Below are 12,673 nucleotides of genomic sequence, written 5' to 3'. Positions count from 1 at the left end.
TGCACGTGATCGCGGCGATAAGTAATCCAAAGCTTTGTTATCGCCATCCGCCCATCGACAACTTATCTTCGCGTCATATTTGTTTCAATCTCAACTACACAGCGCGTCGATATGAAGCCCGAGGTCTTTTAAGAGAAATGGTGCTAATAGAGAGGAGTTTCCCAACCAGAAATTGAAGTCGTGACACCCGCTGCAACCTCCCGAGACCCGATTAACCTCATTCCCCGCATTCATGACCTTCGAACGAAGGACCTACTAAGGTCGATGCCGCCTTCGGAGAAGTCGCCTTTGGATAGTATCAATAAGTTCTCCGGCTCCCCATCGAAGAGAAAGCTTCACGACCAACATCAGCACGTCGACGTGTCAAAAACAAACCGAAATCCTTCCTCCGCGACCCCTGAGACTGCTGCAACTAGCCCAGACCCCGCACGCCCTACGATCCCCCCCTCTGGTTTCAAACGACTGAAGACGTCGCATTCGGCAGGCAATCTTCAGAAGCCCGCAGACATGAGTAAGGTGATGGGCAGACCGCGGCCCACACCGGTAGACCTGACCGGTGGGGGGAAGTCGAATTTCCAACCACATACTGGGGCAAAGAGACTGGTCATCAAGAATTTGAAACCGCAGAAGGATACGGAGCTTTACTACACCAAGTTATGGAATGAAGTTGACTCGGCTATAACATCCGTGCTCAATGTTGAACAGCCTAATACGGCCTTGGACTCGTTAAGCCGCAGTGTCGAAGACCTGTGTCGTCACAGGGAGTCAGAAAAGCTATCTTCACATCTCAGAGACCGCTGCAAAATATACCTTGAGAAAGACCTCCTTCCGTTGATTGAGAGCCATGCGGGACCAAGCAACGTAGACGCGCTGCGAGCTGTGTATAAATACTGGACAATATGGAACGAGCAATCTGTAAGTGACGGTGCACGTCTCAAAGCGAGCTTATGTCTAACCAATACCTTCCAAAGACCCTCCTCCGTTCCATATTCAGTTACCTTGAACGATCCTATCTCCTGCATACGAAAGATGCTATTCAATTAGAAGATCAAGGCATCAATCAATTCCGACACGCAGTCTTCACAAAGAGTAAAGCAGCTTCTAAAGGTCAATCGCTAGGTGGAAAAGTTGTATCTGGAATCTGTGACCTGGTTGAATACGACAGGATCGGCCAGGATGACCTATTCGATGCCAACCTTTTAAGGGACTCAATATCGATGTTCCACATCTTTGGGATCTATGGAAAGTCATTCGAACCTAGATTTCTCCATCTTTCCGAAGATCACTTCCACGCATTCGTCCGAGATCGTAGCAATTCGACTATGAAGGATTACATATACTTTTGCGACAGAGTACTTGCTCGAGAGGCTCTTCGTTGTCATGCGTACAACTTTGATAGTACCACAAAAAGGGGACTGTTTGATTCTGCCCATAAAATTCTCATCGAGGATTGTAGAGAGATCTTGCTAAACCCTACTGGGCTTTCAAAGTTGATTGATGCTAACGAGATAATATCCTTGAAGGCGCTTTACAACTTGCTTTCTCTGTCGAAAATACAGCAAGATCTCAGGAAACCCTTTGAGAGCCACATCAAGACGGTTGGCTCCTCTATTGTTCGAGATGTCGAAAAGGTTGATACTATGGTTGTTCAACTACTTGAGCTAAAGAGATCATTGGACCTCATAATACGCGATGGTTTTGACAAGGATGAAACATTTTCATACAGTCTTCGTGAGGCGTTTGGTAACTTCATTAATGACCGCCAGAACACATCCGTTTGGGGTACAAATAACTCCAAGGTGGGTGAGATGATTGCAAAATACATGGATCAACTTCTTCGTGGAGGTCTGAAAGCAGTTCCTCGTTCGCTTGCCTCGGATGCTAAGGATCGGGATACCGCTGAAAAGCAAGGCCAGGCAAGCACTGGGGATGAAGATGCCGAACTCGATCGACAGTTGGAGCAGGCCCTGGAGCTCTTCAGGTTTATTGAAGGAAAGGATGTGTTCGAAGCTTTCTACAAAAAAGATCTTGCCCGACGACTCCTTATGGCCCGTAGTGCAAGTCAAGATGCCGAAAGGAGTATGCTTGCTAAGTTGAAGAGCGAGTGTGGCTTTACATTTACGCACAACCTCGAGCAGATGTTCAAAGACCAAGAGCTCGCCAGAGACGAGATGATATCGTACAAACAATCCCTCAGCAATACCAGCAGAACCACTCTCGATCTCCAAGTCAGCGTTCTCTCCCAAGCAGCTTGGCCCACGTATCCTGTTGTGGAGGTCAACATTCCATCCGAGGTGGCGAAACATATTGAGAAGTATGAACTTCACTACAGACATAAGCACACTGGACGCAAACTGGAATGGAAGCATGCCCTCGCTCACAGCGTTGTCGTCGGTCATTTCAATAAAGGTAGAAAAGAGCTGCTTGTTTCGGCCTTCCAAGCTATCGTTCTCGTCCTCTTCAACCATCTCGGCGTAAAGGATGGGAAACAAGAGCACTTGTCATATGGCGACATCCAAACCGCAACCGGTCTCGTGGACGCCGAACTCGAGCGCACACTTCAATCCCTCGCATGCGCAAAATTCCGTATTCTCACCAAACATCCTAAGGGCCGAGATGTCAGTTCAACAGATACATTTACCGTCAATCTTGGCTTCGTGGATCCGAAGTTCAGGATCAAAATCAACCAAATTCAGCTCAAGGAGACGAAGGCGGAGAATAAAGAAACTCATGAAAGGGTTCACCAAGATCGACAATACGAGACTCAAGCTGCGATTGTGCGGATTATGAAGAGCAGGAAGACGATGACGCATCCTAATCTTGTGGCTGAAGTTATCAATCAAACGAAGGCACGGGGTGCTGTCGAGCCTGCTGAGATTAAGAAGAATATTGAGAGTAGGTGCCCCATTAGAACTGTTCTGAGAAAGACACTAACCAAACATAGGGTTGATTGAGAAAGAGTATATTGAGCGTGAGGACGGAGGATCGTACGTCTACGTATCGTAGATCAGGAATGGATTACATGGTATGCGTTTAATGATGGCATGACTGCATGACTTGAGTGGACAAATAAGCGGCACTGGGTGTAATGGCATTAACAGAAAGAAATCAAATATGATAGAAGAAGATTTCTTCCCAGCTGTACGGAAGTGCAGGTCCGAATGATTATAACTCGGCACTCCCTAGACGCCATTTTTGAGAAAGGTCCTAGATAGGCCCTCTGCATAGCGATAGAGATCCACGATCTTCCACTGAGCGTAGAATATTCTTAACGCAGTGTGAAATTGAGCAGCCCTCCTAATCCCTCCACTACTAATTAGCCACGCCAAGGGTCATACTCATTCATGCCTGCTCTGTATGTGTGTTTATATACATGTTTAGGCCAGGCTTATTGAAGTACATACTTCCCTTTCCCAAATCCTACAGTAGCATCTTCTAAGGGGTACATAAAGCTTACATTCATTTTATATTGTTGTCCAACCTCAGAAGAAGGGGCATTTCCCCAGCTAGTTGTAGAAAATATGACCATCCGCATAATCGGCTCAGCGAAACTGCTTCCTGCACAACAAACTTCTAGAAGCATCCCAATCCTTACCCAAATCCCCTGCTTCAAGTCGAAAGGTCTCGAAAGACTTAACAAAGTCCACCTAGTCGAGGAGCATATCTGCAGGCCAGAACACCCAACCCATGAGCCGCAGGAACCGTCTTGTACCTTCCACATCCTCAGAAATTACACGGCATTCTTTACGTTTTGCGTCGAAGTGCTCGAGTTGAAATCCGGGATAGGTGCTGGGCATCTATCTCCGATTCCTGCCAGGGCCGCGGTATGTATCGTAACCACACTTTTGGCATTTGATGAATACAGTTCGGTATATATCCTCGGGTGCTGCATTAAAGACGTCTTGCTTATAGACGGGTCTAGGCTGTGAAAAATAGCAGTAATCATCCGGATCCGCATATCAGAAGCCGTGGGACTGTCTAGCAAGGAAGCGTCGCAGATAACTTTCTCCAAAACCCGTCGGGGCTGCCATCGTATCGTCCAGGGAGTGTCGTAACTGCGTCAATCCTCGCTGATACTCATCAGAACGCAACGCTCCCTCGGTGGAGGTGGGGGAACTCTCCAGGCAAAATACAAGAACTTGGTACATGCACTTAACTTCTTCAACCTCACATCACTCGCAACGAAGCCAAAACACCTCTTGCTCATGAAACCGTTCCTCCCAAGCCGACACGCTCTTAGCTACATCTCCTGGCAAACATCCCTTGCTGTCAAGAACTCCCTTCCATTCAGTTATTCATTTATCCACCAGTCTCTTTCCTCCACTTCTCCCTTTACATCCACCGCCATCTCAACCACAACCACAAAATACCACAAAGTATGCTTGCTGTATATCAAAGCACCCTCCTGTCAGAATTCACGTATGAGTAGATTCCTCAGTCCCGCTTTTCGCTTTTACAAAACAGAGTATTCGGATAAAGAGAGAGATGGTTTGTACACGCTTCCCCTCCTACTAATCCACCTCACCTCACCTCACACATTTCCACCTCACGTACCTAGGTACTTAACTAAACGAACAGTTCAATTTGCAGCAAGAAGACTCAATCGGCGTAGATTTGTATAGCATGGGTATAAAAGAGATATCCGTTAATTCCCTCCTTTGACTACCTCAGTATCTACAATCAACTGCTCTGTTAAAAATAAAGGACAGGAAAGAGGAAAAGCGTATCATACATCTTATCCAACCCAACATCTAGATCAATACAATGCCAAGTCGAGTCAGGTTTCGTAGGTATATATCCGTCTCTGATCATTTTATGTGTGTATGCATGTTTGTTCTGAACCTGAATAGAATCCAGCGCAGCGCTCGTTTCAAACGCCCGAGCAAAAGAAAAATAAGATAGGAGAAGGGAATATCTCTCGTTCGTTCTTCCATTTCTCCATCATCGTTTGCCAACCTCGCAAACTCATACAACTCAGCTCGCCTCCGCCTCGCTCAACCATCCTCCTCCAAGAAGCCCATAATAGCTCTGATACCCCCAGCGCCCAATCCACCCCGCGGATAACACACGTAAACCGGCTCATTCCAACAGCCCATCTTCTCTCTAAACTCACTCTTGTTCGTCAGCTTGAAGCGCGCATTGATAGTCTCATACGCCTTCTTCAGCGCCCTGACCTTGTGCTTCCCCAAATTCCTGCCTCCCTCCAAAGTAGGCATCGCACCGGTACCGAAAGTAACTTGTTTTGCTTCTGGGTCTGCGACTGCGATCATTCGTAGAGAGAACAGGATCAGAGATTCGATTGTCCCCGAGGGCGCGCCGGGGAATTCGAGGGCGAATTTCACTTGGTAGCCATTTTTCGGGGACAGTTGGTGGAGCACGCAGATTGCATGAATGGTGCCATCGGAGCCGGAAGCATAGTAGTAGTGCCGATGCGCTTCATCAGCCCAGGGTCTGATTTCAGTGAGATGGACTTGTGTTCCTTTTCTGTTCTTCTGCCAGTCCTTGACCCGCGCGTCGACTTTAGCTTTTAATTCAGCGCTGACAGCCTCGGTGTGTGGGACTTCAATATTCTTGACGCCTTCCTTCTCCGCGTGGCGCACTTTACGAGCCAAGTCATTGTCCTTGAGCGCTGGGTTGTCTTTGGGGTTGGTCCGCTCTTCGGAGATACAGGCGAGGGTGCGCCAGAGGAATTTCTCGCCGAGGTATTCTTCTACTTGTGGGCCAGCAATCATCCAGAGGGGGTGGATGTCTTTGTATTCCTCCTTAAGGAACTGAAGGTAGGCGGAAATTACTTGGGAGTATTGGGACTTGGCGCAGAGAGGGTCACCAACGGCGATGGCGAAGTTGTTGTGTAAGATGTAGCCTTGTGCTGCTCCAGTTGATGGATGTCTGAATACGTGGTATCTCCGGTCGAGCCATGATGTATTGGCTGCGTCTCCGTAATTTGCGATGAGCTTCTCGAGTGGCTGGAGCTGGGCTTTCTTTTCCAAGGAAGTGGTGGACTCTTCGACATCTTCTTCTTCTATCTGTTGTTCCCATGGGGGATTGGTGGTGCTTGCTTCTGGGTGTCTGAGAGCAAGTACAGGTGGTCTAGCTGGAAGAGATTTGGGGTCGCGAGGGAAGAGGGACGCTAGTCGGATGTTGCCGAGATTCAAGAAAAGGTAGGTAAGACGCTCGAGACCAATACCGCAACCAGCGTGAGGTGGTGCACCCCATCTGAAACCTTCAAGATATTCAGTCATTGTGTCTGGCTTGATCCCCTTTTGCTTCATTCGCTTCTCCAGGAATTTAGCGTCGTGAATACGCTGACCTCCGGTCAAGATTTCCTGACCTCTCATGAAGATATCAAAGGAGTTGGTATAACGATCGTCGGTAGGGTCTGGCATCGTGTAGAAGGGTCGCACGGAAGCCGGGAATTTATCGAGGATGTAGTAGTCTGTCTTGAACTTTTCCTTCACAATAGCTCCCAGCCTAATCTCTGCTCGTGTTGCGAGATCCTCCAACTTCGAAGGAGGCTTGCCATCTTCGTCAACCCACCCGTCATCAATAAGCATCTGGACACCTTCTGCGAATGGGATTCTTGGCGTTACATCCAGCCATTGAACCTTTTCTTGGGGATAAAACTGTGAAATCAGTTCAATTTCTGGTTGGTATCGATCGTAGATGCCTTTCCACAAGTGCTTGAACATGCCATCAATGATTGTTAGCGCTTCATGGTAATGCTCCTCCAACGCCATCTCAAGATCCAATCCGGTATATTCCGTCAGATGGCGAGGCGTATTACTGTCTTCGGCACGGAAAACAGCCCCAATCTCGTAGACGCGTTCAAAATCCGCGGCAATACACATTTGCTTTGCAAGTTGAGGAGATTGAGCTAAAAATGCGGGACGTCCAAAATAATTGACCTCGAAAACGGTAGCACCAGACTCAGTGGCGCCGCCTTGAAGTTTAGGGGTATGGATTTCAATGAATCCCTGAGTATCAAGATAAGAACGGAACAGATTGCATATGCCAGACTGGATGCGGAAAACGGATTGCGCAGGACCTGTTCGTAGATCCACGATACGGTTGTTCAGCCGAACTCGTTGGGGGAGTGAACGATTTGGCCTATTGACATCCAAGCTCTCTGTTTATTGTTAGCAATTGGAATTCTCATCTGGCAAGCACTGTACTTACTGCGGTTTCTCAATTTATCAATAGAGAATTTAGAAAGATCCGTGGAAACACGGGCAAACTTCCCCTCTACTGGCGATTTGGAACCCTCCGGGGTACCAGTACCAGAGAGTATTGAAGAATCCTCTACATCCTCCTCGTCGACATCCTCCGTATCTCTGTTGATATTTTCGGCATCATAGACTGTAAATGGTACATTTTCTGTCAACTCGGTAACCTTGTGGATCTCGTAAACCTCCAGCTCATAATCGTGTATTGTCGCATTCTTGATTCGATGCGGGGCTTTTCGAAGCAGGGCGTAGACGACCACAATTGTTTCGCTGGGGTAATGTTCCACACTTCGAACCATCTGCTCGGAAATAGTGCCGGTATTGTCTTCATTGGCTGGGATATATTAGCAGAATTATTAACGCCAGGCAGAAAACATACGCTGCAATTCATTCTTGGGTTTGAAGCTCTGCAGGACTCCTTGAACTGTGATAGTTTGTTGACGGAACACGATGAATACAAGCTTTGCGCTCATTCGGCGGAGGGTGTGTATGCGAGCTCGGAAGGTAATGACCTCGCCATCCATTTCTGCGTTCAATTAGTGGGGGTTCTGTGATTTTAAATTGCCAGCCTTACGCTTGAAATCCAATTCTTTGAACAGTTGTCTCTTTTCCTGATCCCATCTCTTACTCATGTTCATACTGAATGGCTTGTACAGCTTGGTGAGCTGCGGAGGACCCTCCTTCAAGAACCTCTCGTCTTCTATGCGTGCTAAGGACTGCCTCTTCTTGTTTTCGGCCTTCGTCCGCAACTTGTCCACGCTTGCCCTCTTGCGATCTGTATCCAAGCTTTGTCGCTTGGACCCGGGCGGTGTATCTACATTTCCGATGGGGGTGCTGGTTCCATTGATAGCATTGTTTGGGGTAGAAGAGCCACTAACGCCATCTTCTTTGCCAGGTATCGAGTCAGAGGAGTTGTTCGAGGACCCATTGATTCCCTTGAGCTTTCGGAAGGGCTTCTTGAGGAACGACATTGTGATGGGATTGTAGTTCAATAGTTCCTTGTGGCGAGGAGCGGGAGAAAAGAAGGGCAAGAGGTAGAGGGCGCCGGGAAAGTAGTTTGTACGTGTAAATGCAGCTAGCTGAGTAAGGGCGCGCGCGAGCGTTGTGATAGCCGAACTTTGATTTAGGACCAGGCCAGGCAAGGCTTATACGGAATAGCTAGGAGGCCGGAAAGGCTGGGGGAGGTAATAAAAAGTTACGAGTAGTGAGGATGATAAAGCCGCAGAGTCCAACGGAACTGCCGGAGTCCTCGGTAGGATTAGGATTAGAGGTGTGGCGTGACTTCAAAGGGGAGTTAAGAGTGAGGGTGAGAGTGAGAGTGAGAGTGAGAGTAAAAGTGAGAGAGACACGAAGAAGCAAGTCAAGCGACGGCGACGAGGAGGGTTTTGTTTATTCGCAAGTCGCAAATTATTGACGGGAGTTGATACCGAACATGGCCCGCTCATAAATGCACGGGCGCTTGTACAAAACACTGGTAGTTAGAGTATGATGTCAGTGACGCTACTCGGAGTAATATTTTCGTAATAAGACAATCACAATTGACGGGAGGCAGGTATTTTACTTCCGAGTGCCACTAAATAGCGAGGTATTATGTATAGGATATATACATAAAACGCGTATATCCCCCTGATCTTTCTATGCCCTTCCATTCCCATCCCATCCCATCCCTTCCCTTCCCTTCCTTGCTCTCCCCTTCTTTTCTCTCATGTACTCCGTACCTACCATGGCTGGATCATCGCACGTTTATATATTTCCCCCCCACGTCATCGCCAAAAGGCGTACGAAGTAAACATAAAAGACAGTCCCGAAGATGCCGGAGTAGTAGCGCTCCGACTTATAGCCTAGCATAATTAAGCCTCTGCCAAGCCGGTTAATGGAAGTGGCTGACTCAGGTGTGGAGGAAAAAAGGAGCCTCTAGAATTGGTTCCAGTAATAGAACAAGATAAGAATTCAAGCCTTGGTTGGGAAAGATAGAATCAAGGCATTTATGCATTATAGCACGTGACTGTGCTCCTGTGATGACCTGATGACGCACTCTCGCCGATGTCCGTCTGGTGTGATACACTGATACCACACCCACACCTAAACCTAAGCTAAACCTAAACTGGGACGGACCCTACTTCGTACTGAACCTAAGTATCCCTTGAGCTTACATTGGTTCTTCTTGATCTCTCCTCCACTCTTCACCCTGAGGTACCTAAGCCACCTACCAAGTACCTGCTACTTCGAAGTACTCCCTACCTACCTAGGTACCCACGAATTGAAGCGTCCAAAAGTCATCCTCTATGCCCTCAATTGGTATGCTCAGCGAAGCCATAGTATGCTAGATATGCACCTCAGTGACTGAGCCTCCTTGTCCACGAATATCAGCCTATACGGACGTATGCAAGAAGAAGCTGGTCAAGCATACCGTAAAAGAGCGTGCAAGAACCCTGGAATCATTCCATGATTTCCATGATCCATCCATCCCACCCACAACATCCCGCAGCAGCGAGCAAGCCACCAAAGCTAAAGCACCTAGTCGTCCCGCCCGCACTCTAATACTATAACCCCTCCTTCCCCCTCCTCCCCTTTGCGAGTAGGATATGTGCCTATCCTACTGCTTCTCACGCCACTCCATCCTCATGGTCAAAGCTAATATATGGAGGGGCCTCATGGCCGTGGGCATGAAGTTGCACCACTTTGCCGGTCCCAAACCACCACGTCCAGACTTCAAGATCGTCATCCCATCCAGGTTATCTCCGCGAGGTGGCACATTCAAACTGGTATTCTACGTCCCGGAGTCGTATCACACAGCACCAGACGACTACCGCTTTCCAGTCGTCGTCAATTTCCATGGAGGCGGCTTTACTTTGGGAACGGGCACTGATGATGCGAGATGGGCGTCGACCATTGTGAAGACCGTGGATGCTGTTCTGGTCTCAGTCGAATACAGACTGGCACCCGAATACCCATTTAGCACAGGCGTAGAGGATGGAACAGACGCGGTCATATACCTAGCATCCCACGCCGAAGAGCTTCGCCTTGATCCCCAACGAATGGCTCTGTCTGGTTTCTCTGCAGGTGGAAACTTCGCATTTACGGTTCCCCTCATGCTACACGATCTCCAAAAAGGGGTTGGCAAACGAAGCCTAACGTCAACCAGCGACAACTACTACCGTCCCCCTTCCTACCCCTCCTCCTACGCTTCCTCCGCCCAAAGCTCCTCAACCCTTCAACTCCCACGGCCCCTGCCCCTCTCAGGCAATTCCTCTACCACTTCGATCCTCAAACTCACAGACCTCGAGCCAACCGAATTAGAAATGCATCAAAAAGTCCCAGACCTCAAACTCCGAGCAATCGTATCCTTCTACCCACCTACCGACTTCCGGATATCGCGCCAAGAGAAACGCGTCACAAACCCCGTACCAGAAATGAACCTCCCCCCAATGCTCACCAATCTTTTCGACGATTCCTACATACACCCCACGAGCTCGATCGACCTAGCCGATCCCTACCTCTCGCCCGCAGCGGGTTCAGACCAGCTTCTCAGAGCTGCGTATCCCCAAGACATCATACTATACACTTGCGAATACGACATGCTGAATGCAGAAGGCATCGCGTTTGGCGAACGGCTTTCGGGGCCGGAAGTAGGAAAAACCGTACATGGGGGCTTGGTGAAAGAAGTACCACACGCGTTTGATAAGAAGCCCAATCCGATTAAATTCCCCGTGTCGGCGGATACATGTTATGCTGAAGCTTGCTCGGAACTGAAACGGGTATTTGGAGGACATGTGAGTGCTAAGGATCTAAGACAGCTGGACAAGATCAAGCAGGTAGATCGATTCGAGGATGATGATCAGAGGGATCGGGTGACGGGGCAGGGGTTGAGACTGCTGGATGAGACGGATATGGGAGATGGGATAGGGGGGAACGATCATGGACGGCCCAGTATTCCTGATAAGTATCCAGCGAATAGAGTTCCTTGAAGAGGATTTTGTATTGCAATATAGACTTTTTTATTCGCCCATGAAGAAAAAGAAATCCGGCGAAATAGAATATCCTTATAATTGTTCTATATTCCGTGAATTTCACGTCCGAGTATATATTCATATTCTTTAAACTTCTCCATCCAGATATTTATTGTTTTATAATAGGAGGTAAGCGAACCGCCAATTTTAATATTTAAAAGATTCACGTGACTGCAACGTCTCTGGGATCTTGGACACCTTGAAAGTACATAAGTAGTAGAATACCTAGACCTGTCTTTTTATTCCGAGGCGCATCGAACCTAAATACTCTATAGCGAGCTTGCAAAAACTTCAAATACTATCCAAGCTGCTAAGATAACGTGACGATGGTCGAGCCATGAAACTAGAAAGCCTCGCTTCTCTCTCTCAGCGGAAAAGAAATAACCAACAACAGACAAACATTAACAGATTCCAACACCACGGCTACTGTACTCTTTATCCGGGCTTTCCGTTAAAGGATTTCTTTCTCCATTCCCATAATGTCTGAGATCATGGGGTCCGCACAGGTCTCCATGGCTCTCACACTTACCCCGTACCCCTGACTGTCTGAGAAGCCTTGGCGCAGGGTGCCCATTGCTTCGCTTACCCACACTCCTTCTTTTCAAACCCGCCTGCGGGTTTCATCTGTTTTACACTCAGATGTCAGAACTGCCCAAACTCTCAAGAGCACGGTGAGAACAATGCCATGGAGATGCGTTGCCGTGCCGTCAGATGCCAGTGACATCTGGTTGTTAATGCCGGGATGGGATGACTAGATAGTTTCATGTAGGAAAAGCTTAACTTTCGTCCTCTGCTTGATTCTCAGCCCTTTGATGCTTGCTGATGCTTCTTTCTTGTTTACAGCCAGAGAAGAGATTTTATCATTTCTATTTTCTTTACATTGTTATTCTAATCGGGCTGGTCCTATTAACTACTTTCTTTCGTCAAGCGGGTCTCTTTTTAATTTAATCCATATCTTATTCATTGTAATCGATATCCTTCAGTATGAGAATCAGCGGTCTCTTCCAACGGGCTCAGGTCCAGAGCGTAGCCATTGTTGGTAATGATGTCGATGCAGAGGATGCGTTAATCGGTGCAACGGAGAGGAGAAATCTTGGGAGGAGGCAAAGCAATTCTTCAGATCCAGAAGCAGCAGCTGTACCTGCAGAATCAAAGACTACGACGTCGCCTACCCAAGAGGCAGCGACCAAGGCGGCTCCAACTCAGCCGGCCAATGTACCAAGTTCAAATCTAGATGTAGGTACCTACCTTTTGTATGAGAGAAAAGTCCAATAGCTGAGTGACGTTAGCCAACAACTCTCGTGACTTCTGTCGTTAAATCAGATACAAGTCTGCCTTCGGATACTCTGGCAACGCCTAGTACAACGCTTCAAGGTGCAATACCAACACAAGAGGTAGCAACTAAACAGCCTGCTCCAACGACAGTTCCAACCACGCTCG

General features: G+C 48.0%; 3 protein-coding genes across 3 annotated transcripts; 2 read left to right on the top strand and 1 right to left on the bottom strand.

The window, feature by feature from the left end:
* Positions 1–150: 150 nt before the first annotated feature.
* On the top strand, positions 151–3,006 carry CUL4B (Cullin-4B; the record flags this gene model as incomplete). The annotated part of the gene is made up of 3 exons (XM_031151196.1): positions 151–915; positions 972–2,895; positions 2,945–3,006. Coding segments are annotated over 3 exons (2,751 nt in total), but the record flags the coding sequence as incomplete, so codon positions are not given.
* A 1,988-nt stretch (positions 3,007–4,994) lies between these two features.
* Positions 4,995–8,194, bottom strand: DPS1_0 (Aspartate--tRNA ligase, cytoplasmic; the record flags this gene model as incomplete). The annotated part of the gene is made up of 4 exons (XM_031151195.1): positions 4,995–7,126; positions 7,177–7,557; positions 7,603–7,749; positions 7,798–8,194. The coding sequence occupies 4 exons, from the start codon at positions 8,192–8,194 to the stop codon at positions 4,995–4,997; spliced, it is 3,057 nt and encodes a 1,018-aa protein (XP_031003714.1).
* Positions 8,195–9,847: 1,653 nt separating this feature from the next.
* LHYA1_G006254 (AB hydrolase superfamily protein) lies at positions 9,848–11,191 on the top strand (the record flags this gene model as incomplete). The annotated part of the gene is made up of 1 exon (XM_031151194.1): positions 9,848–11,191. The coding sequence occupies one exon, from the start codon at positions 9,848–9,850 to the stop codon at positions 11,189–11,191; it is 1,344 nt and encodes a 447-aa protein (XP_031003715.1).
* Between the last annotated feature and the right edge of the window lie 1,482 nt (positions 11,192–12,673).

The sequence above is a fragment of the Lachnellula hyalina genome (genome assembly GCF_007821495.1).
Source record: "Lachnellula hyalina strain CBS 185.66 chromosome Unknown contig00112, whole genome shotgun sequence".
Classification (NCBI taxonomy): domain Eukaryota; kingdom Fungi; phylum Ascomycota; class Leotiomycetes; order Helotiales; family Lachnaceae; genus Lachnellula; species Lachnellula hyalina.
This window is presented reverse-complemented; position numbering and strand designations above follow the sequence as displayed.